Source organism: Aptenodytes patagonicus, chromosome 2 (genome assembly GCF_965638725.1).
Source record: "Aptenodytes patagonicus chromosome 2, bAptPat1.pri.cur, whole genome shotgun sequence".
In the NCBI taxonomy this organism is placed as follows: domain Eukaryota; kingdom Metazoa; phylum Chordata; class Aves; order Sphenisciformes; family Spheniscidae; genus Aptenodytes; species Aptenodytes patagonicus.
In genome coordinates, this window is record NC_134950.1 from 937,467 (window position 1) to 963,338 (window position 25,872).

The window sequence follows — 25,872 nt, forward strand, 5'->3', positions numbered from 1 at the left end:
TCGGTGGCTGGAGGCTTTTTGCAACTCATCCAAGACGCGGTTCTGCTGTGAGCTGATGTGCAGAGCTCTGAGCCAGGGCTCAGTCTCTGTAATGGGGTCTGTGTACGCTCAGTTGTCTGCGGGGGATTAGGCTTGATAGGAAATCCTTTGCCTTCAAGCAAAGAGCTTGCCTGCAGATCTCAAAAACCATTTGTGCTTGGTCCCTAAGGGGCCCGTACGCAAAACTGAGCCACCAAAATTGAATTGCTGCATGATAGCAGAGTAGTGACAAATGCAAGGGGAAAATGCACGGGTGAAGCCAGTGCTGTTTTATCTCACGTCCGTGCTGGGGTGTGCTCCACAGCCAGGCTGAGGTGTGGCAGCTTATGAAACTCTAACTGGACTGCTTCTGCAAGCCCCAAGAGCTCATGTTTGGTTTTAATGAGGCAACTGACTCCTACAACAGGGATCTAAATCAATCTGAATGGTGGCAAGATTTACTTTTTCTGCCAAAGGTAGACCAGTTATCAGCTGCACAAGCAACGGGCAGGAGCTGCCAAGCCTGCCTTGACCCCTGTGTTGGATTTGTGCCTGTGAAACAGAGGTAATCAGTTTGGTCCCAATGGATGGAGATGGTTTTTCTGCCCACCCTGCTAAATGCTTTCTGGCTTTCAAAAGAGGTTAAAGTGAATATTTGCTACTAGCTGTGGTGGAAAGTTTTTGTTCCATCCCAAAAAAGGGAGTAATTCTAGCCAAGCCCCTAGTGAAACAGTGCTCCTGTTTTCCAGTAGCAGAAAAAAGGAGCAAGATGCAATCGGATGAGCACTACAGGTGTTTCCATTGAACCAACAGATTTTTTTTTTTAAGTATTTCCTAGAGGGAAAAAGTCTCTCAAGCACAGTGTGAGAGAAAGGAGCTGCATTAGTAAGAGCAGCTGCAGCAGTTTGAATGGCTGCTGGGGGAGCAGTGGAAAAATCGCCCCAGAAATCAAATCCTACTGCAGCTTTGGGGAGAAATGAGTAACTTGGTCCTTGGCCTCTCCTCCAGCAGGTTCCCATCAATGCTGTGATCCTTGTTTTGGTTGCTGGGTTAATGAGGTGGAAAGGCTGGGTAATTGCGGTCCCACATGGTCCTGTCCATCCTCACCCTGTTTCTGCTGGGGTGGTGGATCCACGAAGTGAGTGCTGGCAATATTTCATGCTTACAGGGCTGTGCTTTCCTCAACAGCTTCCCTGTCTCTATCAAAGCATCCTGTTTCTCTCCAAAAGGCCATGCTTGGAGCAAAATTGAGGTGGTTCAACTCCAGTGAGAGCTCAGTTAATGAAGCTGGAGGCCTCGTGTCTGCCTCTTGTGCCGCAGCAGATGAGGAGGACCAGGCTGGCACATGGGCTCTGTGCAATACTGAAGGACTCGTTGGCCATGCTCAGATGCTCTGGATGTCGGGGCTGCAAAGACCTGCCAGTGTCAGCTAAATAGTAATTATTGGCTATTCTGTAGGAGCTTAAATGAAGCGTCCTTTCCCCAAAGGGTGTTACCCTGGATCGTGTTGCTCTATAAACCAGTTCTATGGGGCTTGACCATTTCTGTCAAAAAGCTTAGTGAAACCAAGATTGGAAATCCCAGTGCCTGGGAGGTATGAAGCAAAAGCAAGGTGGAAAGTTCATGTGTCTTGCTGGGTATTGAATAACCCATACTGGGGTGAGTAACACGATGTGTTTGAAAAAGCTAAGCTTTAAAGAGAGGCTGATAAGTCTGGGGAGTGTCCTCCTGGCCCTTGGCAATAAGCAGGTGAGATACAGGTTGGAGAAGTTGATCTGCTTGCCATTGACATCACAGTGGCACAAAGCAGCAGTCTGGCGTAACACCCAATCTGACAGGGATTTTCCACTGCTCAGGACCCTGTGGAGCAGGTTTGTGCCCCCATCACAGACACCTCTGAGAGTAGGATCCTTCTCCCAGCCCAACAGTTTGGGGTTATTTGGTGACTCCAAGCAATACTGGCATACTCAGATGAACCCTACCTGCCTTAGTCCTTCCAAGGATGTTTTCAACTCGGCTTCTCCAGTGAAATGCCTTTTCTGTAGGCACATAAAAACCTGTGCTTTGATGCCTAAGACACTTGCTAGCCCAAAGTCAAGATACTAGTATTTTTGCCAGTATTTGACTAGTGAAATGCAAAGTCAAAAGTTGAACATTTTCCCTTTGCAATTACTTCCTTTTTTAATTTTAAAACAAAAAAAATATATTGCAAATAGGGAAGATCTGGTTTCAGGCAAAACCAGAAGTGTTTTTGGTGGTGGTTTTTTTCATAAAAGCCTGTTGTTCATATGGGTTGGGAGGAGACCTCAAGGCAACCTTTTACCAAGAACAACGCTGACTGCTCACGCTAATACTGGGATGGGCTTATGGCTGCTCTAGTTACATAATGATACTTAAAAAAAACCCTTCTGAGGGCTGGGGAGTTTGTCTCCCTGCCTGCAGGCTGGGGATGTCCTGCACTGTGTGATGGCACAAGGACAGCCCTGATACTGTGTCTGTTTGATAAGATAAACCCCTGGGTGGTAGGAGGTAGTGAGAAGTTCCTCTTGTGTTGCCTTGGCACCTGCTGCCCATGCCCAGCCTCTTCCCAGAAATGTTGAGGTTGGGAGGGTCTCTGGAGGGCTCGAGTCCAACCTCCTGCTGAAAGGAGGGCCAACTTTGATTAGGTTGCTCAGGGCCTCCTCCAGCCAAATTTCAGTATCTCCAGGGAGGGAGATTGCTCCACCATATCTCAGGGTCCCTGTTTTGACAGTTTGCCACTACCCTGGCAAACTGTGTTTTTTTTTCTTCCTTATCTGGTTGGGATTTCCCTTGTTGCATCTTGTAACCAGTTGCTTGTCCTTTCTCCGTGCGCCTCCAAGGAGTGTCTGGCTCTGGCCTCTCTATAGCCACCCCCCATTAAATAGCCGAAGGCAACAACTTGATGCCCCTTAGCCTGCTCCCCTCCAGCCTGCTCTGTTGCGTGGGGTCATTCAGCCCCACATCGGGGACTTTGCTGAACTTCATGAGCTTCTCTGAACTTCCACTGAACACCAGCCTGCTGGGCCTTGGAGGGATGTGGTACGAGTTTGTGGCTGAAGGAGGTAGGACCATCTCAGTCTATAGCTTGGGGGTGTGTACGAGCAATACCTCTCCCTGCATAGGAAGTTGTTTGAGCAACCGGAGGCTCTGATGGGGCTCTGTCCCTGCCTGTTGCTTCTGCATCAGCACCCTGGAGAGATGGGAACATAAACCCCTGCACGTTGGCACCTTTTGCAGGCACTAAAGCCCTTGGACCAAGCCGTGCTTATCAGAAACCTTCCCACGTTGTGCTTTCTCCTGGGTATGAGTCACGCTCTTGATGCATGGCCAACAGATTATTGATCCTCATTGATGGAAAAAAAAGTGCATCAGCCTCCTGTTTCCCAGAGCCACTTTCCATAGTGGTCGGGGCTGGCAGGAGGGTTGACAGCACTGCTCCCCTGCCCATCAGGGCTGCGTGGGGTGGAGAAGGGGGTCCTGGTGGGTGATCTGAGGCAGGGCAGCCATTAAAGCTGCTTTTTCATCTGCTTAATGACAGGGCCTTCGCTCACCCGTAGGTGGTTTGGAGAGATGGGCTTTTGGCTGATTCATCTTTAATTGGTGCAGAGGGAAGTGGGTGTGATGAAAACTCCTCAGTGAGGAGCATGTGCTGTTGAACTGCTGCTTATGCTCTGCATCTGCTCCCCGGTGAGTGATCAGATTAAGGGGAAAGCAAAACAGCTGTAGTCTGGCAGACACGTGAGAGGTGGGGAAACCCCTGTGGGGATGTGAGGAAGAGAAATGTGTGAAGGGTTCCCAGAGGGCTTTTCCTCCCCTTCCCTCTTCCCTTGAGGTCTGATGTTGCAAAAATGAAGGAAAAAAAAAAAAAAATTGGGAAAAATAGAACAGAAACTTTAAAGGGGAATGCTTTTCTCAGTACGAGAGGAAAGGAGTAGAACAACATTTGAGACTATCACTGCTGTGCTTCAGATACTCTGTCTCTGAACGCAATGAAAGGAGGCATTTCCTTTTCCAACATGGTTTAGCAGGAGAGAAGACTATGTCTGTGGTTTGGCATAAATAAAACATGTGCTTAAGGAGCTCCTCGGGTTTACACAGGTGTACTCTGTGTCCATCAACAGTCAGCCAAGTTCAGACGGCTGTAAAATAAGCTCAAATTGGACAGACATTAGCCTTTGCCACGTGTTTGTAAGTGTGGTGCTGCTGATGCCAAGGAGAGTCGCTGCAAAGAAAAGCAAATGATTAACCGATGAGAAATTGGATTGCTGTGATAAAATGAAGGACGGGTCTAATGAGAGGCAGAGGAAGGGCTTCCAAGGCAAGGGTAAAACTCCAAGATATCAGGTTAGTGCTCTGCGAAGGAGAACTGGCACTTGCTCCGTGCAGCTGTGGAAGGGGGGATGGCTGCCCATCGTGGGTGTCCCGCAGGGAATGAGTAGATAATACATAGGCTGGTTCTTCCTACGGCTTCTTTTTAGCCATAGTAGTGATATTTTTGGCCAGCTGAGCATATGTGTTATTCAAAAGAAAATAAAGAATCGGGAAGATCTCAGCTGAGCTTGTCCCAAGCTCTGAGAATGGCTTCTCTAGACCTTAATCCTGAGCCGCTGCAAGCTGGGGTGTGAGGAATTCCAATAAATTACTTAATTAATATTCTTAATCCAAGTCTGGATTAAACTGCAATTATGAGTGATTGGCTTGACTCAGAAATAAGCCTCTGAATAACTGCTTTCACAGCTGCAGGAGGGCTCATAAGTTCCTTCTGCTGTCATGAGCCTGAGAAGAGCGTGGTGCGAGGTCTCTGCAAACTGAGGTAGCTTCCAGTCGTTCCCTGGGGCTGCCCTGCATTGCAGGAGGGATGGCGAGGCAGGTAGCTGATGCCTTTCAAAAAAAATGCTGTGTTACTAGCTTGGTGGATTGCATTCAGACCGCCCCTTCTCTTGTAAACAGGGCAGATTATTTATCTGCCACGGTGGGTCAGAGGAGGAAGTCTCTAATCCCTTCCCGCAGGTCACCTATAGACGAATGAGCTCTTAAGTTGTTTTGTTTTGTTTTTAAAGCTGTCTTGTGTAATCTCTTCTCGCTGCAAGGAGGACGTTGAGGTATTAAAGCATGTCCAGAGAAGGGCAACGAGGCTGGTGAGGGGTCTGGAGAACAAGTCTGATGAGGAGCGGCTGAGGGAACTGGGGTTGTTTAGCCTGGAGAAGAGGAGGCTGAGGGGAGACCTCATCGCTCTCTACAACTCCCTGAAAGGAGGTTGTAGCGAGGTGGGGGTCGGTCTCTTCTCCCAAGTGACAAGCGATAGGATGAGAGGGAAATGGCCTCAAGTTGCGGCAGGGGAGGTTTAGATTGGATGTAAGGAAAAATGTCTTTACTGACAGAGTGGTGAAACATTGGAAGAGGCTGCCCAGGGAAGTGGTGGAGTCCCCATCCCTGGAGGTATTTAAAAGACGAGTAGATGAGGCGCTGAGGGACATGGTTTAGTGGGCATGGTGGTGTTGGGTTGACGGTTGGACTCGATGATCTTAGAGGTCTCTTTCAACCTTAATGATTCTATGATTCTATCTATTTCTCAAGCTATAGCTGGACTCTTCAACTCCTGAAGGCTTAGTTTGCCAAAGTGGAAGAGAATGGGATGGCAATTATTTCAACCAGCTTTAATTGGGGCTCATGTTTCCTTCTTGGTAGTCCCCCAGGCAGAAACAGTTCCTGACTTCCCATAGTTCATTCCTGGTGCTGCAAACCCTACTTTTGTCGCAAACAGGACCTGGGGGGGTTACATCTCCACCACCCCCTCTCGTGTGCATCCTCGGACCCAGCTCTGTCCCCCACTTCTGCATGCACAAGGATTCCCCACAAAAACAGGCACAGGATGACCTCGAGTGCCTGCAAAAGCAAATTCTGCTGTCTGTCTTTCCAGGGCTGGTGAGATTTGAAGGCGGTGAGGGGAGGTGACCCAGCAGGTCTGGCCTCTCTTCCTAGCCCAGGCACGTGGCACAATCCCTTTTTTTTTTTTTTTTTTTTTTTTTTTGTAGTAGGCTTCTCTTCCTTCTCCCTTGGGACCCTGTATTGGATGGCTACAGCCTCGTTGACTCATCCAGCTTTCTGCTTCATCCCCATGTCTTTCATGGGGTGTCGCCAACCCCAGCTTTGTCCTGATGTAGTGATGTGTGCCACGTGAGCATGCAATGGGGTCTTGGCAACGCTGGCAAAGAGCCGAGCATCTTAGCAATTTGGCGTGCTGCCTGTGCTGTAACAGGCCATGGTTCAGTCACGACTCCTTCCATGATGTCCTCCTTTATTGCTCTTAGTTATGTTTGGTTTAGTTTCATTTTCCCTACCGACAGTTGGGTAGGCTTTGCAGCATGGCCCCTCTAGCAAGCAGCATGACTGGACTGTGGCTGTACAACCCCTGACTCCCTTGCTGCGCAAATAGTTTTTTTTCCCCCCCTGCCCCTCTCTTTCTTTTTTTTTTTCCTCTCTGTCCTCTCTTATATTGTCACCTTTGAAAAAGCTTCTACATGGGGCTGTGCTGGCTTGTCCTCAGTGCCTTTCTGTGTGCTGGAAAAGAGAAAAAAAAAAAAACCAAACCAAAAAACCAGGAGCCTAGAATTCCATAAATAAAACAAAATAGCTCAGTTCCAGCTTTTCCCCTTTGAGAGTCTAAGACAAGATGGTTTGTTATCCCTTAGCAGTTTAATTCGGTATTGCTATCGCTAATAACAGGCTGTAAGTTTTGTACTGAGTTTGCAAGACCTCAGGATTGAGGCTTGTTAGGTTTGCTCTGACTGAGCTTGTCTTGACCTGCCTGAGGCTTTCTTTTTTTTAACTTGGCTGAGTGGTAAGAGCAATTTTTCTAATTAACCAAGTGGCTACGGCTAATTTGTTTTACTTTTGTGTATCTTTGTATAGTGCAGCTGTAGGTTTATATAGATAGCAGTAACAAGCTGTTATTCTGTGTAGAATGAGGTATTTATGGCTCTGACTTAAGACATAGTGTAGAGAAATGCAGGCTTGGTACAAGAGCAAAGGTCTCGAAGTGGAGATGTGGGGTGTGGTGCGGAGGAGTGCAGGTATGGGGTGATAAGATGGGGCCTGGGCTGGAACTGGAGACCTCTCGGCTATAAACCACTCACTCAGCCGAAGAAATGCAGACCTGGAGCTGGACCAGGCTGGTTTTAGGGGTAACAAACAGTGCAAAAGTAGTACCTAACATATGTAAAAGGCACTGCATATAGTAAATTGAGATGTAACATGCAGCTGCAGACCAATGAAAAAAGTATGTAAAAAAAAAAAAGTAACTAAACATAATTGAAATGACTCTTGAGTGGATCCTGGGGAGAGGAAGAAGGAACCATCAACACGAACATCTTATTCTTCCTGGCACAGGGCTCCAGATGCTGATGACTCACTGTAACGTCACCAGCATGAAACCCCCAAGAGTGGGAAGGGTGAGCATAACACCAAGAAAAGGGGTAGAAACCACTAAGTGTGTGTAATAACTTTAATAATGTTCTGCATAGGATTATTCTTTGTTTTCCTATAGTAGTTAGATCTAGACCAACAATCATTCTTGGATGAGACTGTTAAGATTTCAGTTATACTAATATATATATACACACACACATACATGGTGTGCTTTCTCTTTGCCCATAAAATGAGATTTTTTTGAGGCTGTAGCAGTAGCATGGCATCTTTCTCCTGGTCTTTCTCGGTTCTCGTGGGCTTCCCTGATCTTGCTGGTACTACGCTAAGCTTAGAGTTGGGGTAACAGAGCTGGTAGAGTAGTGCTTGGGGCCAAGTCATGGGAGGGAAATCGGCGTAGCCACAGGGGGAACAAGCCTTCCCAGTGCTAACCCAAGGCTCCAGGCTTGACCCTGACTGGGCAACCAAAGATGAGGGTCCCAGTCCTCAAAGAGTGGCTCCTCCTTGCTGGACCCAGTATGCATATGCCCTTTTCTTTAGGACCAACGCACAGCATGCAAGTCCAAGAGCCCTCATTCCCCTTCTGGTGGCCTTGCTTCCTCCTAGGCTGTTCACCGCTTCCTACCCACTTATCTCCTGCCTTCTTTCGAAGAGGAACCGCTGCTATCGGTAGCAAGTGCTTTCCTTTTGGCTTATTTTGAGGTATTGAGTAACATGCGCTCAGACGAAGGCAGTGCACAAAACTCAGACAGCAGATGTGAGCACTGGGCTCCTGCAAGGCTCTGCAAGTATGTGCCAGCCCCCTGGTCTGGGCTGTGCACACTGTGCAACGTGTGGGTTGACCTGTGTCAGCCTTTGCATCGGCCACCCTCCCAGCCAGGACTCCACGGAGGATTGGGAGCTGCTTCCCCTGAGGACTGTGCAGGCAGAGAAGAGCAAATGGAGATCATAGAATCATAGAATAGTTTGGGTTGGAAGGGACCTAGAAAGATCATCTAGTCCAACCCCCCTGCAATCAGCAGGGACATCTTCAACTAAATCAGGTTGCTCAGAGCCCCGTCCAACCTGTCCTTGAACGTTTCCAGGGATGGGGCATCCACCACCTCTCTGGGCAACCTGGGCCAGTGTTTCACTACCCTCAGCATAAAAAATTTCTTCCTTATACCTAGTCTAAATCTACCCCCCTTTAGGTTAAAGCCATTCCCCCTTGTCCTGTTGCAACAGGCCCTGCTAAAAAGGTTGCCACCATCTTTTTTTTATAAGCCCCCTTGAAGTACTGATAGGCTGCAATAAGGTTTCCCCAAAGCCTTCTCTTCTCTAGGCTGAACATCCCCAACTCTCTCAGCCTTTCTTCATAGCAGAGGTGTTCCATGCCCCTGATCATTTCCGTGGCCCTCTTCTGGACCCGCTCCAACAGGTCTGTGTCTGTCTTGTGCTGAGGGCTCCAGAGCTGGACGCAGTGCTCCAGGTGGGGTCTCACCAGAGCAGAGCAGAGGGGCAGAATCCCCTCCCTCGACCTGCTGGCCACGCTGCTTTTGATGCAGCCCAGGATACGATTGGCCTTCTGGGCTGTGAGCGCACATTGCCGGCTCATGTCCAGCTTTTCATCCACCAGTCCCCCCAAGTCCTTCTCGGCAGGGCTGCTCTCCATCCCTTCATCCCCCAGCCTGTAGTGATACCGGGGGTTGCCCTGACCCAGGTGCAGGACCTTGTACTTGGCCTTGTTGAACCTCATGATGTTCACATGGGCCCACTTCTCCAGCTTGTCCAGGTCCCTCTGGATGGCATCCCGTCCCTCTGGCGTGTCGACCGCACCACTCAGCTTGGTGTCACCTGCCAACTTGCTGAGGGTGCACTCGATCCCACTGTCTGTCATTGATGAAGATATTAAACAGAGATGAGGGCTATTCTGATGGCGTGTCTGGCTGCTGTCCTCTGCGTGGATGTTGGTGAGTTGTTCAGGATTACAGCAAGGCTTGGGCTGGGATGGAGAGAGCTGGCATTTTCTGGGGAGAAGCCACATCTGTAACTAAGTCCAGTGGTCTTTAAGAAGTCGGTAGATAGTGATTAAAGAGCTGGTCTGCATGGTCAGCTTTGCCTCTCCTCCATGCTGTCACAGCAGGGCCCAAGAACTGCCAAGGGACTTGTGCTGCAGACACCCTGCAGCCTTGGGCTGCCCACAGAGCAAGTCAAAATCTGTCACCTTCCCCTATTCTCGCAATGCACAACCAGAAAGAGCCCTTTGGGTTTTTCTCTGCAAACCCAATCGCACCTTGAGATCTGCAGCTAATGCTACTTCTTGGATGGGGGTGCAGTTAAGCTTTGAGCCAAAAATTGAGTGCAACCTTCACCGCTCTTCTGGCCCTGTGACCATTTGCTAAACGCTGTAATGGGATAGTTGAATATCAACGTCAGCAGAAAGCCCCTGCTGCCCACTCACCTGGAAGGAGGGTTTTTCTACAGGGAAGTGTGTGTTTAGCAATTTTGGGTGTGGAATAGTAGAAAGGGTAGAACTGGCTCAGCCAAATCCTCTATGTCTTATTCTAAGTCCTGTGGACTGCATGAAGATGGGAACAGGTCCAGGTGGGAAGGGGGGTTTCTTGCTTTGATCTCATGCAAATCACTTCTGTTCCCATCCTGTAGCCAACTCGCTGATGTGCTACACCTGCACCAACCAGACCAGCAATGATCAGTGCCTGATGACTTCCCCATGTGCCAAAAATGAGACAGCCTGTGTGACTATAGTTGAGAAGATAGGTGCCGGTGAGTCCTACTGCCATGAACTGCCTGGGTTGTGACCTCCCGACCCTGCTGCCCAACGCTCCTGTGTCCCAGCCCTGCTCTCAGTGGGTCTCTGTCCTTCCCCCCTTTCTGCTCCAGTGCACTTGGGTCTAAAACATTCCCCTTCCACGGGGCTTTGGGAGAACCTGAATAGTGCAGGGTTACAGCCTAATTATTTCTTCGCTTGAATAGCGAGGCAGAGGGTAGTTAAGTGAACACCATAACCTACATAGACTTGGGTGATCTCTCACGCTGCTTACACAGTAAAATCAGGGTTTGCCCTTGGAAGAAGGATTCATGGGTTCGTTTTATATGACTTTTTATCCACTCACCAACAGAAGTTGATCAGCAAAAAACTCATTTTAAATTGCGGTATGTTTCAAGATTCTCATGAATGCTGCAGTCAGGACAACTGCAATCGCAACGAGGCATCTGGGAACTGCAGTTCTGGTCAGTGTTACCAAGCACTTTCTCTGGACTGGACTGTGATGAGGTCCCTGTTGAATAACCCGTGCAAGCTTCTTAACCTATCGTGGTCCCCTGGCACCCGCAGTCATTTTGCCCATCTGTCCCCAGAATGTCTTCTGAACATCTGATGTTCAGGCATGGAAAGACCAGTCTGAAGCCAGCTTGAGCTTGATGAAGAGATCCCTCAGTTATTCTTTTATAGCTTCTCATGCAACAGGGCTCTGCAGCCACAATTTAAAAAAAAATAAAAAAAATAAAAAAAAAATTCCAAGGTGTTTGTTTATTCCCTTTTTTTATTGAGTGCTGACTCACAGCAGGGCTGGGGTTTTGTAAGCAGCATGGTCAGGTTGTTCATGCAAGTATACAGAGAGCTAAACAAATGGAGGTGAGTGGGAGGAGGGTACAATCCCGATCAGCACAGCCCCAGATCAGAGTGTGTCTCTTACTGTTTCAGCCAGGCAGAAATTTCTGAAGGCTTATAGAAAAAGTTGTGGAAAAATAACGAATTTGCATCTCCAGTGGTATTGTTCCAGTATGCTGTCAAGACTCGGTTCTTGACAAGGTCTAGGGCAGCATGGGGAAGGCATATTGGCAAATGAAATGCCCTGTGTCAGTTCCTGGCCCTGGGGTCAGCTGGTAGCCATCTGTATAGCCGAGCTCTCTCCCTCCAAAATAAGGTGGCTGAATCTAAAATGCCAATTGTAAAATAGATCTGGAATTGTCAGCGATGGTCCTAGTTGGTCAGGCCAAAACCGTGCTGAGGAGCATGCTAACGATTAAACGGTGTGGACAACTGTGGGACAGCCCTTGAAACTGCGCATGGGCTCTCTGTCTTACTGCTATAGACATAGCTGCCTCCATGAGAGCTCTTCTGCAGTGTGGTTCCAGCCCCAGGGCAGCTGGAAGGGTGGTGACCTCCTCTGGAGCTTGTGACACCTGGACATCACTGCTGGATACCCCTATTAATGCCCCCAAGTACAGGTATGATCCTGTATGTAACTTAATCCAGACCCAGCTGGGATTTGGGCAATACAGGAGTCCCAGAGACGCCACAAAATCAGGTAATACTGGTAAATAGAGATTTGGTATGCCCCTGGGGCACCATTTCCCTGCCTGGCTTGAAAGAGAGGAAGCCAAAGGGCAGGTTCTCAGAAGGATTTCAACACCTTGGTGTAACCACGCTGTGTTCTTGAATCCGAGTATCTCTGCCCTACAGCGGGACTCCCATGGTGACTACCTGGCCACCTTCACAGCATCCAGGAATGGGGGAGTGAGATGGGGACAGATCTGTGTCAAAGGGATGGTGGTGACAACCCACCTTGCTGTCCTGATTTTGGAGAGGTCACGACCAGGAAGGATACAAAGAATGAGCCTTGCAGGACCAAGCACAAGTAAATCCCCAGGGAGGAGGAGAAGGATGGAGGGAAAGAGCCAGAAGGAAAAATTACTCTTCAGCCACTGTCATTGGACCCAAGGATTGGAAGAGCTGGAGCTTGCCCTCACCTAGGAGGTGCTCAACACACACAACTGCCTCTTCTTCTAGGGCAATGCACGCTTCATAACTCTAGTCTCCCCTGCCAAAAACAACAGTGGCACCATGCTGACCTGGCCTCTTCCTCCACCACAACCCCACCCAAAATGAAGGATGGGGAACAAGACAGGGTTAGATTCTGCAATTGCTTCAATGGGTTTTATTTAGGGCTGAAAAATCCCTGGTGGTGCAATCATACCTGGTGCTGAGAACCTCTTCCCTCCTGCAACCCCTGGTGTACTAGCAAGTGGGTGGGAAATGGCAATATGTCAGACTGGATGCTGATGTGATAGATGGAAATATTTGGGAACCTTCTGAGATACCACCTGAGAAGTGATGAGCGTCGGAGGGCCTGGCAGACATCATGCTATGACCACAGGGAAGCTGAATAGTTAAAAACTTCAGGGCAAATAAAAGGAAGAGCTTCTATGAGATCAAGCCATGATGTTTCTGTCCCTCCTTGCTGTGATTCCGTATGTGGACACTTGTCCGTAGGCCTTTTGTGAGAAGAGCCCAGTATGAGGCTCCCGGGAGATGAGCAGCTACCTGGCTGACTTCTGTTCATCGACTTCCGATCTCTGCTCTTCATCTAAGAAGACACAATGGGCAGAACATTGCAGAGGGCAGATAAATAAAGATGTGTTTTCTAGACAGCTCCAACATAGTGTGGTACAGCCAAGAGTAAAATTAGGGACCACACCCTCATCCTGAAGGATGTGATTCATATGCCTGCAAGGGTCTGATATCCAAGGCTGAACCTAAGCTAGGGAAATAAACAGTTCCCGGGAACGTTCCCTGATCTGTAATGCCATCATCCACAACATCTAATGAAACATTTTAATCGTTAGCATGTTCCCTGGCAAGGTTTTAACATGGAACAACCACCACTGTCCCATGCATCGTCTGGAAAAAACAGAGGAGAGAGCACGAGGGAAGGACTATTCACAAGAGGCCCTGTTGATGTCCACCTCTTGGCTTCCGTGCTGGAGGTGGTCCTGGACACATTTAATTTACTGCTATAGCTGTGGTCTCATTTCTGCTCTGTGATGCTGGATACCAGGACACCTTTTTTGCAGCTCTCTGCCCTGACCCAGCCAAGCACTGCCTTCCAAGCTGCAGTCATGCTGCTTCCATGTGTTGGCCACCCAGGGTGACACCACCATCCTTAGTCTCCCATGTGCCTCTGAGGAAATGCCAGCCATGGCAGTCCCAAACCTCACACATATGCATCAGACATACCTGAGGCCAGGATGGTAACTTCCCAACTATCTGGCTCAGTGGGCCACCAGCAACCCTCAAAATGCCAAGCGGCCCATCGTGCACCCTTGTCCATCATCACACTTGCCCATCAAACCACTCCTGCCAGCGGACCAGTGGTGGACCACTTCCCGTGGCCTTGCAGATCATCTTCCTGCTGTCAGTGAGGAGCACATTTGAATCCCTGGACCAGGTGACTCCTCTCCAGTTCTGTGTCAGAGAGATGTTCATGCCATCAGTCCTCGGAAGTGGGGGAATAAACTGAGTCAGAGACATTTCTTTGTTCAAAAAAACAATCAAGAATGCACCTTGTTAATCATATTGAAGAGTAACACAGTTATTTTTCCCTTCTTCCTCAAAAAAAGAGTCAAATCTGGTTATAGCAAACTGCTTCTTTATCAGCGCAGGCCTTTGCTGGGATGCTCCCACTGCTGCAGGACGCTGAGCCTTGGCTGCCCAGGCTGATTTCCAGACGCCCCAAAGAGTCATTCCTGCAGGAGGACACCACGCAATGAATCACGCTGGGCAATCCTTATTCCCCGGAATAGGTCTAGCTCCTCAGTTGCTGCCTCGTGACATCTGGGAGGACTGACATACCTCCTCTGTCATCCACGGTGGCATGCAGTCCCTGAGTCTGGCAGAACTCCATCTGTTGGGCAAACGATGTGGCTTATCCTCTCCACACCCAGAAGGTGTACGTCCATTGGAGAGGAATGGTTAGTGCTCATGGAGTTATCAGGGCTGACTTCACCATCCTGTTGAGCCTGCTTTATGTCAGCTGTATTGGCAGACCCAGTGGTTTAACGCCGGTGTCAGAAACCTCAAAAATATCTGCAAATCAACCAAAAAAGCCCACCCCAGTAATCCCCTCCCCTTTTTTTTTTTCTTAAAAAGGAAGACACTATGGGTTTTGGTGTCCCTTTGAACTTCCTCTGGCCATGCCTTCACTATGACGAACAATGATTAGTCCCATCAGATGCTCTAAATGTCTCTGATGAGCATGACCCCTGCTTCAGGGATGCTTCCTCATCTGACTGATCTCCTGCCCAGAAACTAATGTTGGGCCCCAATCATTTTCGCCCTCCCCTCGTCCATCTAAGCTCTTTCTTCCACATGTTTTCTAAGCCTCTGCCTCTTCTCCTGCATCTCCATCTCGTAAACCCCAGGCTGTTTAGCTACAGCTGGATCCCTGTTCTCTTCGCTGCAGACCGAGTCTTGCAGGGTGGAGAAGGAAGGGGTGAGCAGACAGCTGATTGCCCAAATGTCTTTATTCAAAGGGGCTGCTCCTGCTTCGTCCTCTCCGCTCTTTGGTAGCCAGGCATGCGGTGACTCACGGAGATGTCTGCTGATATTCAGTACCAAACTTCCCGGTAACTCTTTCCTTGGAAGCAGAAGTGGGACAGGCAGTCAAATGGAGGCCCCGGAAAGGCTGAAATTATCAGCTCCAGGTTCACCCAAATTGTAAGTATGCAGCAAAACCGTAAAGGCTGAGAACGTTATATCTGACTGGTATCTAGCAGGACTTTGAATCGGATGCTCCATGTAGAAGGGGGACGAAGATATTTTTACCCTTTGCTCAGCTGTAGCAAAGGAAAGCTGTTGCAAAGCTGGAAACCAACCTCCAGTGTCCCAGCCTCTGCCTTTGAACCCCAAAGCCATTGCTCTCTTGCGGCAGCGGCTCTCAAAACCAGGACGCAGAGCATTTAGGACTTTGTAGATAACCAGCAGCTTTTATAGGCAAACAGGAGGTTATAAGACATTTCCTGTTTATGTTGCCAACCATAAATATACAGCTAGATCTACCCTGACTGTACATATTGGGAGTTCTCCAGGTCTAACCCTGGAAACGCACTTGGCAATAATCCACCCAGATGAAGCCATTAATTTATGCCACTTATTACCATTTTGCTTTGAGTAGCTGCCTTCACTGAACTATCTGGCCACAGATGTGATGATCAGATTGGAGCTAAACAGTACAAAAGCCCCACTCAGACATCAGTAGCACTGCTAGCCTGACCATAGATAAATTAAAGCATTAAAAGCAATAAATGGAATGAATTGCCTTAGTGCTTTCACTCCTCTCCGGACCCATCAGACCAGCCTGAAGGCAATAGCAAGGTGAGAAAACAACCCACATGCATTCCTAGCCTGTCAAATAATGCATGATCCCTGCCCACTCTTTCAAAATCGTTGTCTTCATCATCACTCAGTCCAAACGCAGGGAAGATATATATCCTGTCCCCAGGTGAGGGTGCTTTTCCTGGGCTGCGGAGACGACTGAGAGAAGATGAAGGCCTCCCTCCTTGCCATGCTGGCTTTGATCCTATGCGCAGATCAAGGTGAGGTATCACGGTTTGCTACTAGACAAAGAACAGTTGCGTGTTTTAAAGTCAGGGAGGCCTCGTAGCCAGGGAAAGAAATCATGGGAGAGGGTGTCTTAGCTCTTGCAGTGGTGCAGCTGAAGGACGCAGTGGGTTTCTTATCTGTAGTCTCAGCCTGGATGTGTGAAAGGTTTATTTTCTGCAGGGAACTTTCCCTATAGACTCATGCGCTACTGGATTTTTATGAAAGCAAGACAGAAAAAAGGAAAGCAGTTGCCACTGTTCTGCCTTTGTTAAGAGACTTTCCAGTGAGTTTGTCTGTTGAGGTGATGCAAGACTGTGGTTATTTCTAATTCTTGATGAAGAAGTGCTTCAGCCTGCGATAGCACAATACATCAGCAGCTCTGTGCACCTGGTTCCTACTGCAGTCAGTGACACCGTTTCTAGCAGCAGCAGTGGGACGGGGCCGGACCTACAACATCTGGCCTTGTGCAGCTGCCTGCTGGATGCCCCTGATTTCTGCCCATCTCAGAGACCTGACAAGCTTGCTGATTTCAGAGATTTTGGGATAAAGTTGGGGAATTAGGGAGAAGTTAGGCTGTGGACTAAATGAGTTAAGCAGCCTTATGCTGGGATATTGGGCGGGGATGTATATCTGCATATTATTTGCATTATAGATTATGTATTTTATTTCACAGAGAGATTGCAAATGAAATCAGAGCCCTCTTAAAGTATACGATCTTATAGCCTCTATGGACAAGACAGTTAAGCAACCAGAGAGAATAAATGCTATCCTCATTTTGTAAAGAGGAACAAGGTTTGCCAGCGCTTGGAAATTTGCCACATTGTCTGGTGCAGAAAAATAATTTCTTGGAACAGTTATTTCTGTCTCATTGTGTCCTAAGCATACCTTTCTGCTATTTAGCTTTGTTCACTTACCAGAATAGCGATTTTGACAAATTTCCAAGTGTTAACAAGGCCTGGGGGACAGAGAGATTGTCTTCAGTGCCAAAACGAAGACTGCCCTAATCTGTGTTAGATAACCTAGGCAGTAAAAATGAAGTGTTAGACTGCATGTGTCTTAGGGCTGCATTCACACAGCAAAGAGTTAAAAGCCGTTCTCCTTACCTTTTTTTTTAACCCAGGTAACACATGTATGTTTGAGGGCACTGAAGTCCCACCCAAAGACACAGGCATGGGAGACTGACTTCTTTAGGCTATGGAGGTCCCAATTAACCTTATTCAACTGTCAATGCTTACTGCCCAATTAGGCTATAGTCTACTTTATAGTGTCTCCAGCAACTAGAAAGGGGGACCCCAAGCCTTGGGACATGCCTGTAGACTCTTACAGAGGACCCTGTCCTTCCCAGCTCCCTGCATCACATCAAACCCAGTACCCTTGGCCCATTGTGCTATTGAGTGCAGGGCGCAAGGGCAGACTTGCACCATCGGTGCGTGTACGCGCAGATGCGCGTGCCTGAGTGCATGTGTTGGGTGTAAATGTGGAAGTGTGTGGATGGCGGAGTGGATCGGCTCTGGGTCTCGCAGCCCCATCGCTTTCAGCAGACCCGCACCTTGTGCATTCGAGAGTCAATGGAAAGCAGGTGGTAATTCTTGCTGCCGGGACTAGCAGGATTTTGTCTCCATCTTCCATATCCTCTGTCTCCTCCTGCAGCAAATGCCCTGTATTGCTACACCTGTGACTGGGAACAAAGCAACTGGAGCTGTCTGAAGGCCAAGAAGTGCTCGGACAAGGATGAGTACTGCGTGACCAATGTTGCCTCCGTAGGAATTGGTATGTGCTGGCTGTCCGTCCTCTGATGGGGACTCACAAATGGGATGTGGGGTTTCGATTGCATTTGTTATGGTTGCCCCTTGTTGATGGATGGGCTGAGGAGTCATGGAGAAGCACATGTGGGAGGTGGAGCCCTTGCTAGCCCAGCCTTCAAAGTTTGCATGGTTTGAAATCCTCCTCCCCATCACACATTGAGATTGTCCTCTTTAGCCTTTGTTTTATGCCTGCATGGAAAAGGCAGGGGGCACTGGGAGAAGAGGAAGGACAAAGAGAGGATCCTTCAGAGGAAGAATAAATAAATTTGAACCTTGATTAGAGAAGGAGATGAAAAGAAGCAGGTAGCCAGGGTGTATGAGAAGGTGTAGAGAGATATAGAGGGGAATAAAATCATTTCCTTCAAGCAGAGAAGCCTGGAAATGTGCTTTCAATCCAGGCATGAACATTGTCTCACGGATGCCATCGTACACCTAAGAAAGCCTTGACATGAGGGTCCATGCTGGGAGGTGCCAGATGCCCAGCAGGGATATTGAATGCCCTGTGTAGCTGGTCACCAGCGCTTATTGGGCTGGGGTGGGATCGGGGTGGGTCTCATTGGCCATGCTGGTCCTTGGGGCTGTGGGGGACAGTGGGACTCATTAGCCCATCTCCCTGCTGTACAAGATCGAGAAGCACTCAACAAACTCTCGTTGCTAATACTGCTCTCTCCCTTCTTTGGGCAAGGCTTTTTGTCTTTGTGGAAGAGGATCACCAAGAAGTGCTCTGAGACCTGCCCACACCACAACTTCAGCCTGGGCCTGGCTTCCTACACCTCATATTGCTGCCAAACCTTCTTGTGCAACCTGAATGCGTGCCCGGGACCCAGGCTAGCTCGGCAGTGAGATGCCAGGGACTCCCATGCCAGTGTCCTTCTTCGCCTGCTCAGTGGTGGTGGGAGAAAGGGGCTTCTGAAGGCCTGAAAAGCATGGTCATATTCCCCCAGGAGGGTATGGACATCGAACATGCTTCAGAATAGATAAAGTATTATGGTCACCACCTCCTGCCCTGTGTTGCCTCCCAACCTGTAGCTTCTCACTTGCTTCTCATGCCTGAGCTCTGTTGCCCCGGCAGCTTGGTGGAGAAGCGGCCGTGCTATGTCCTGCAGCCTGGGGGAGAGAGATGCTGCTTCTGCATGTCCTGCAAATCTCTCGAGGGGTTTCTCCTGCAATCTTACCTTATCTCGGGTTGCTGCTGGGAGCCACACAGTGGCAGCTTCCAGACTCAGGGAGGGGGGTGGGCAAAAATAACAACCCCTCAGCACCAACTCGGAAGGGAAACTGTGCAAACTCACAGGGTTGCTGCTGGGGAAGGGAAAAAGGCAGTCCTGCGTATAAAAGCCTGAGCCTGCGGTGGGTGCTGACTGCAACGCTCCTCCCCTGCACCCCTCACCCCCTCTGTCCAGCCTCTCGCTCCCAGCCCCCGGCTAGGGCCAATGACATCCCCCTGTGCCCCATGAACACTCAGCCACATCAGCCACATACCTCTTCCTGTTGGCTCTGCCTGCGGTGCCACATTTTTATCAAAACGATGCTTATCTGTACAGCCTGCACATCTGTGCACATCTGCGCACATCTGCTTAACTGCAGTCCTTGTCCCCACCTCCACTTCCAGCGGCTGTCCTGGGTCATCCCTTTCTTCGTGTTGCCTCGCTTGCTCGGGGCTGTTGTTTGAGCCAAGCGACCTTACCCAGGGCTAGCACTGCCCTGGACCTACCACTTGGCATTGTGTCTTCCAGCAAGCCGTTCGTTTACCTGTCCCTCCGACATCCCCCAAAGCAACCGCAGGGTAATGAAAAGTATTTGCAGCATTTGGGTCGAGCTGCTGAGGAACAGTGGAGGGGTTTCTAAGAGAAGAATACAGATTTCAGAGAGGCCAAGTATTTCACGTAGATGTTTCCAGAGGCTGCAGAGAAATGAGGGTAAAAGGAAGCTGAAAAAATGAACAATGATGAGAGCTCAGAGATTTTTCATTGCCAGGAGTATTGCTGAATGCCTCTCCCTCCTCCCAGGCAGCACTTTTTGGAGGAGTTTTGTTCTGGCAAAAGCATGGAAATGCTTAAACTTGGGTCAGCCTGGGCTCCCAAATCTGCAAAACATTGCTCAGCCAAGGGATGACGCTCTGCGCTGCGCTTCGAACCCAGCCCTGGTAAACAAGAGGGACAAAAGGGGCTTTGAGCCGTGCTGAGAGCCTCTGCCTTGGGCTAGTGCCCGTGGTTGCTCTGGATGAATGCTGCCTTCTGAAGTGCTGCATAACAGAGTCTTCAGAGATGTGCGCTCTCTTTTATTAATCGACTTCTACTTTCCTTTACCCCCTCCTTCTCACAGTTACGCCATGCTGCGAGGGCAGATCTCCGTGCCAAAGGAGCCACGCTGGGTGATGCACCTCCCTTTATCTCTTCATTAGACCACGATCTCTTTCATACCCTATTTAGGAATTTGCGTTTTTCGCCCTGAAGCAATCCGAGCCCACTCCTGTCCCTCGGTCCGAATGCTCAAAAGCTCTAATTTACTCCTCACATGATATTTTCTCACAAAAAAGGGACTTGTGTGTTTTTTTTTTCCTGAATGCCGGAATTATTCAGCTCTCTGAAAGCACTGAGGAATCCCAGTTGGACAGACTCTAATAATTAATATTTCATTGTGTTGGATTTACACGTCCTGCAGTGGCGGAGACAGAGTCTCCCACAGCCTGCAGGAAAACACAGTCGGGTATTTTTTTTGCCACTTTAAAGCAAAACTGGCTGTTTTTTGCTTGTTTTGGTCTGCCTTTGCTGCAGAAAAGCATTCTTGTATCCCATGGCTAATACAAGGGGAAATAAATCATCCTGGGCATAGTTGAAGAGCAAAGGGTTATTTCCCTTGCCCAAAGGGCACTGCAGCTCAAGGACATTGAAATCTGCCCTCCTCCCGTGGTTCAAAGCTACCCCGGTGGCAATTATTCCTCTCCAATACACCCAATCTGTGCAGGGAGGAAGACGAGGCGGGTGTGATTCCTGATCACTAATTTTGACAAGGAATTAGGGCCAATTGGGACCACAGAGAGATGGCAGTCATTAGCAAGTGGATGAGGCTGTCCAGAAAATTACCCTGAGCCTGTGCCCCTTGCTACGTCGTTGTGCAAAGCAGCATTCACCCCTTGGATTTGAAAGGCGCTTGGAGGACCCGAAACAGAAAGGGGTTGTGAACTGGGTGGAAAGGAACTAGTTGTAATCATCACTACAGACTGCGCTGAGCTGCTCTGACCCCATTCAACGATGTGATGGTGATGGGAGAGGTGGGAGAGAGGTGAACGAGCCCTTCTGCTCTCCCCAGCACAAGGCAGGGCTCAGGTGCAACACCCACGCGGTTCGAGGCACTGCACAGTGCAAAAGAGACGACTCAGCTGGAGATGGTCCAGGGTGTGGGAGAAAGATGCTACAGAGACTCAGCACGGTGTTATTGCAGGCATTTGGGGAGGGGATACCCAGCCAGCCAGACATGGGGAGGAAGGGGAGAGAGGGCTGTTGTCCTCCAAAGGGGCTAACAGACCCCGGTGCAAGGCATGGAGATAGGTCCATGGAGAAAGAAGTGCCCAAGCATGGCACTTAGAAGAGGCAGCTCAAAGCACAGAGTCCTTTCAGCGGCTGGAGCTGGCAGGCAAACACAGCATGGGGATGAAGCAACAAACAATTACAAATGGCATAATAAATGCCTGGTTGCAGATAATAACTAGCAGTTTAAATACCTAAGGGACTCGTCAGATGGACGTCAGGCGGAGTTGTGACGTGGCTGTTTCGGGTCCAGGCTGTAGGACAGTTGGACTCGCTGGGTGTGGTTGTCACCCTTCCCTTCTGCTATCAAAGCTACCAGCTTACAGCCTCAAACAGCCAAACCCACGCGATAAATTTAGCCCTGCGCCAAGCTGTGTGTGTGGGCAAGGCTGGAGGAGTGCTGGGAGAGAGGCTGGAAGCAGGACGGAGCCGTCAAGCCTTGCAAAAAGGGGAGCAGCGGTGCCCTGGGTAGGGGTCCCCATGGGTGGTGATGGCAGATGAGGACAGCCAAGGCTTCCTGTGGTCAGCAGCAACCCCATCTGTCCCACGGCCACACACCCCACTGAGATGAGTATCACGCCAGGCAGGAAAACACCAACCCACCCTTCTGAAGCACAACAGCCCCTGATGTGTTGCCTAATTCTCTGCAGGGCTCAGGGCAGGGGGGTGAGGTCCGTGTTTCATCTGTGGAGTGGCCAGCATCATCGGGATGCCGGTGAGACCTTCTGGGTCACGCAACCTGGGGAGGAGGCAGAGGGGGGGAAGTGACCTGGCTGTCTCCAGCAGGTACCAGGGTGTGCTGCAGGATGGACAGACACGTCTCCGGACTCATGACACCTCCCTGCTGGGGGCTTGGGTGGAAATGGTATGGGAAATTCAGCTCTGGGGGAAATTCCAGCTCTCTGGGGAAACCAGGATTTTCCAAACAAAAGCCAGAAGCTGAAATAACAGCATTTCCCAGGCAATGTTTGGAGTCAAGCCACATTTTTGTTTGTGGTACAAATCAAAAGAGGGGGTTTTTTTAATAATTTTTATTCTCCTTTTCTTTCTTGACTTCTGACTTCATAAAACATACTTGATTTCAAGCATTGCAAACTGAAATGGCCACTGGGGACTCATGCTGTGCCCTTCATTGACTTATCTAAATGCTGGATGCCTCAGTCTGTGCCTGCCCCCCGAGTTGCAGAGAGCTGGGCACTTCTGGAGCGACTCCCCCCTCCTAGGACAGGCATCGAAGATGGCACTTGAAGGGCTCAGTGGAGACCCCCAACTCTTTCCAGAGGCCCAGGGCAAGTGAATCAGAGAGACCTACCATTTACATGCCTAAATTAGTTGCTTTGAATCCCAGCCTCAGTGAGAAAAAGAAAAAAAGAAAAAAAAAAAAGGGCGGGGTGGCAAAACTATCAAAAAACCCCTCCTACAAGAGGAAACTTGATGGAAGTTGGCACATTTCCATAAAACTTTGATGTCTGGTGCAGTAATGAATATTCTGAATTATGGGGGGGAGAACAACAAAAAACCAACAATTTCCTGGGAAATCCTGGACGGTTTCCAGCACAGAGAACCAGACTAAGCCCACGAGAGGGAGCTGGTGCCTCTGTGCAGCGCCGGACTGGCCACAAAATGCTGCCTGCCCGCAGAAAGCCTGTGCTCCTGGAGCAATTTCCAGGGGGAAAACCAGCAGCCGTGCGAGGGATGAGACGTCTTGGCTGGAAGCAGCCCAGGGAAGGGTGGCTGCAGGACCGCGCTGCCGATGCCAGCCACACCGAGCTCTGCTTGCTGACGGCGGGCCCTGGCCAGCCTCCAGCATCTGCTCGCTCCCACGCCGGCGGCAGCCAGGGACGTGCCTTGGTTTGGCTGTGCAGGATAATTCTGGTGCACCTAACTTCAGCTCCTGGGTTGCCTGTGCTAGAAGAGGGGGCATTTGCATCCAAGCCCCAAAGCTGGTACCAAGCCCTGCAAGGTTTCAATCCAGAGTCTGTGGCCATGGGCTGCTTGGAAGTGGGGTGCGACCCTCTGTCCCTCCCTCTCTTATGGTTGCAGTGCTCTTGGGAGTCTCCAGAATTGCTAGGCTGATGTTGGGCTGGGCCTGGGCAGCATGAAGGGAACCTTATTTTCTTGGTACCTATGAGGTCCTGGGGAGTAGAGGGGGGGTCAAATCGGATGGCGCTACGCCTTTCTGTCCCATTATGAGTGACTCTGTCCCCTCTTTCTGATTTTCCTACACATTCCCTCTTTGCGATGACTCCTTGAACATCTTCCTGCCCCTCTAATAATAAACTCCGCTGACTCCCTCCATTCCTCTCATAAATGGTCACAGCCAAAACACAAGACTAGCACCTGCAACCCACCATGCATGCAAATAATGGAAATTCCACCTTTTTCCTCCTCACCCATGGGTTTTAAACCTGTCTTCAACCCACTGCCTGATGCCTTCAGCAACTGTATGAAAGTAGAGAAGGGAAGAAGTCCACGAAGGTCTTTGGGGAGAAGGTCATCTACGGGAGACTTCAAATGAAGCTCTACCACCGCTTCCCCATGTCTGACCTCGGGAGAGTCACTCGGTGTCTCTGATTCATGTCCTTAAGATGGAGATAACAGTGCAGGGCTTCTCGCCCTGACCTGGAGGGCTCTTTGGATCTCGGCACTCAGTATCTTGGTGATGTTTCACCCAGCTGGTCCAGGGATGTCCTTACACCGGGATGAGGAAGGGTCAGCCTGCCCACCCACGGCAGATGTCTGTGCACTCAGAGCTTGCCTCTCCCAGGCCCCTGCAGCGCTGTGCTGCTGTAACCGGTGTGAACACTCTCCATAATGTGATGCAGAAACTTGTCATGGCAAAGCCAGGGCTGCTCCCACGTCGCTCACTCCTCCAGAAATGCTGTTCTTTGACTCACTGTGGTGCCAAGGAGCTTTTGTTAGGAACTCTGTTAGAAGCTGGGCATGCAAACAGTGCAGAAAGACATCTCTCCCCCACTTCCCCATCACACAGGAGCTTTTACAATGGATGAATGTAGACACAGAGGTGAAGGCAAGGGTGTGGGCATTGTTTGGTACATCGGTCGCTTGGTCACTGCCTGATTTGTTGTCAGCAGGCTGACAGGTCTCATGATGGGCTGAGGCTGCTCAGTAGGTCTGATGGGGTCCAGGACCCCTTGTCCAACTCTGAGGCTCCTGACAGTGCAAACATAGGAGCTCCAGGGCCAGGACTTGCAGAGCCGGGTGCCCTCAGAAAGCCTCAAAAAGCAGCAGGAGGGCTGCACGCTGCCACTGACCTGCCTCTCCCTTCGGCAGGCAGGCTGCCTCCTCCCCAGCACTGGCGTGGGTGAGAAGGAGGGCTGAGCACAGCACAGCCTGTGCTACAGCAGACAGGAGAGTGAGGAGGAGGCTTGGGGATGTGCCCCACCCTGCAAAAGCTGGGAGACTGGCTTGTCTGCTCATCACCCAGCTCCCAGCTGGATGTCAGCAGTGATGAGAAGGGAGGGTCATGCTTTACCCCCTCCCCACAGCAGAAAAACCTCCCCAGGATGCTCTGTGTCTCCTTTCCCCATGCTCAGAGCGGTACAAAGCTTTCCCTGGGCATGTGGACCTTGCTGCTGGGGTGGATGTATCTGGAGACAGATGCTCTCCCCAAGGTTTGCTGCCTGCTGTGGGGCTGAAGGATTTGGAGGAAGCAGAGCTTGATGAATTCCTAGGTCCGACCATATTTCATTTCCCAAAATACCCACCGTCGCCAAGGCGTGGTGGCAGAAACGCAGCGCTTCCCCTAGATGCTGTCCTGCTTCCAAGGAAACCAGCAGGAGCGGTGCTCAGCATCTCCCAGGCATTACTGAAATGGTCCTGCCTGCGTGGCCCCGTTCTCTTATTTGGAGCAAGAGGGAGCTGGGTCGGAGGCTGTCACAGCAGTGTCCCCACAGATAATCTCACCTCCCACTCCAGACCCTCCATGTAAAATGCTGCACCGCACACGTTGGCAGGAGTGTGAGGAAGCAAACGGGTGAAACCAAGCTCCTGAAGCTAAATGCTACAGGGAGAGGCTCCATCCAGACAGGTAAAGAGCACAGGGCAGGGTCCCAGGTAAACAGCACAGGACCCATCCCACCATCAGGACCAGGTGGCAGTGAGGGCACGGGAGATGTCGCGGCCTGGTTTTTGGCTGTGGAAGTGACACCAGAAGCATCGCTTGGTGCTGTGGACGTGTCAGAGGAGAGAAGATACCCTGTGTGTCTGCTGTGAAAGCCATGCCCAGAGGACAGGGGGTGAGGTTTTGGCCGCAGAATGGGTCTCGTGATGCTGAGCCCACCCCAGAGCTATTTCTGTTGGCACTTCCTTCATCCCATCTCCCTTTCAGCCTGAACGAAAGTGGGTTCTCCTCCACGCAGGGAGGCAGGAGAGAGCGGCTGTGAGCAAAACCAGGGCCCGATGCCAAGCGCTGTGTTTACAGCCCCGAAACGGGAGGGCATGTCCCTGGGTTTTGCTTTCAGAGGAAGGAAAGCTTCGTGGGCCTCTTTTCCCATCAGAGATTCTGTTTCCTTTCCCCCGCCCTGCTCGCGCAGCAGTGGCCAGGTTACAAAGCAAAGCTAGCGGGAGCAGCGAATGCAGCAGCAAAAGCCACCGCGCTCCCACGCCCGTGACTTTGGGCATGCATCTCCTCACTCAGACTCAATTTTGAAGGCTCTGGAAGCCTTTG

At 50.1% G+C, this 25,872-nt stretch overlaps 1 protein-coding gene across 1 annotated transcript; it reads left to right on the forward strand.

Moving 5' to 3' along the window:
• Window positions 1-15,739: 15,739 nt before the first annotated feature.
• On the forward strand, window positions 15,740-18,649 carry LOC143156081 (lymphocyte antigen 6E-like). Its single transcript, XM_076328993.1, has 3 exons — window positions 15,740-15,840; window positions 17,498-17,617; window positions 18,338-18,649. The coding sequence occupies exons 1-3, from the start codon at window positions 15,789-15,791 to the stop codon at window positions 18,493-18,495; spliced, it is 330 nt and encodes a 109-aa protein (XP_076185108.1). The 5' UTR covers window positions 15,740-15,788; the 3' UTR covers window positions 18,496-18,649.
• The last annotated feature ends 7,223 nt before the right edge of the window (window positions 18,650-25,872 follow it).

Coding starts and splice junctions, on each gene's coding strand:
- LOC143156081 (XM_076328993.1), top strand. CDS start 15,789: ATGAAGGCCTCCCTCCTTGCCATGCTGGCTTTGATCCTATGCGCAGAT. Junction 15,841..17,497: donor GATCCTATGCGCAGATCAAG/GTGAGGTATCAC, acceptor CTCCTCCTGCAG/CAAATGCCCTGTATTGCTAC. Junction 17,618..18,337: donor TGTTGCCTCCGTAGGAATTG/GTATGTGCTGGC, acceptor TCTTTGGGCAAG/GCTTTTTGTCTTTGTGGAAG.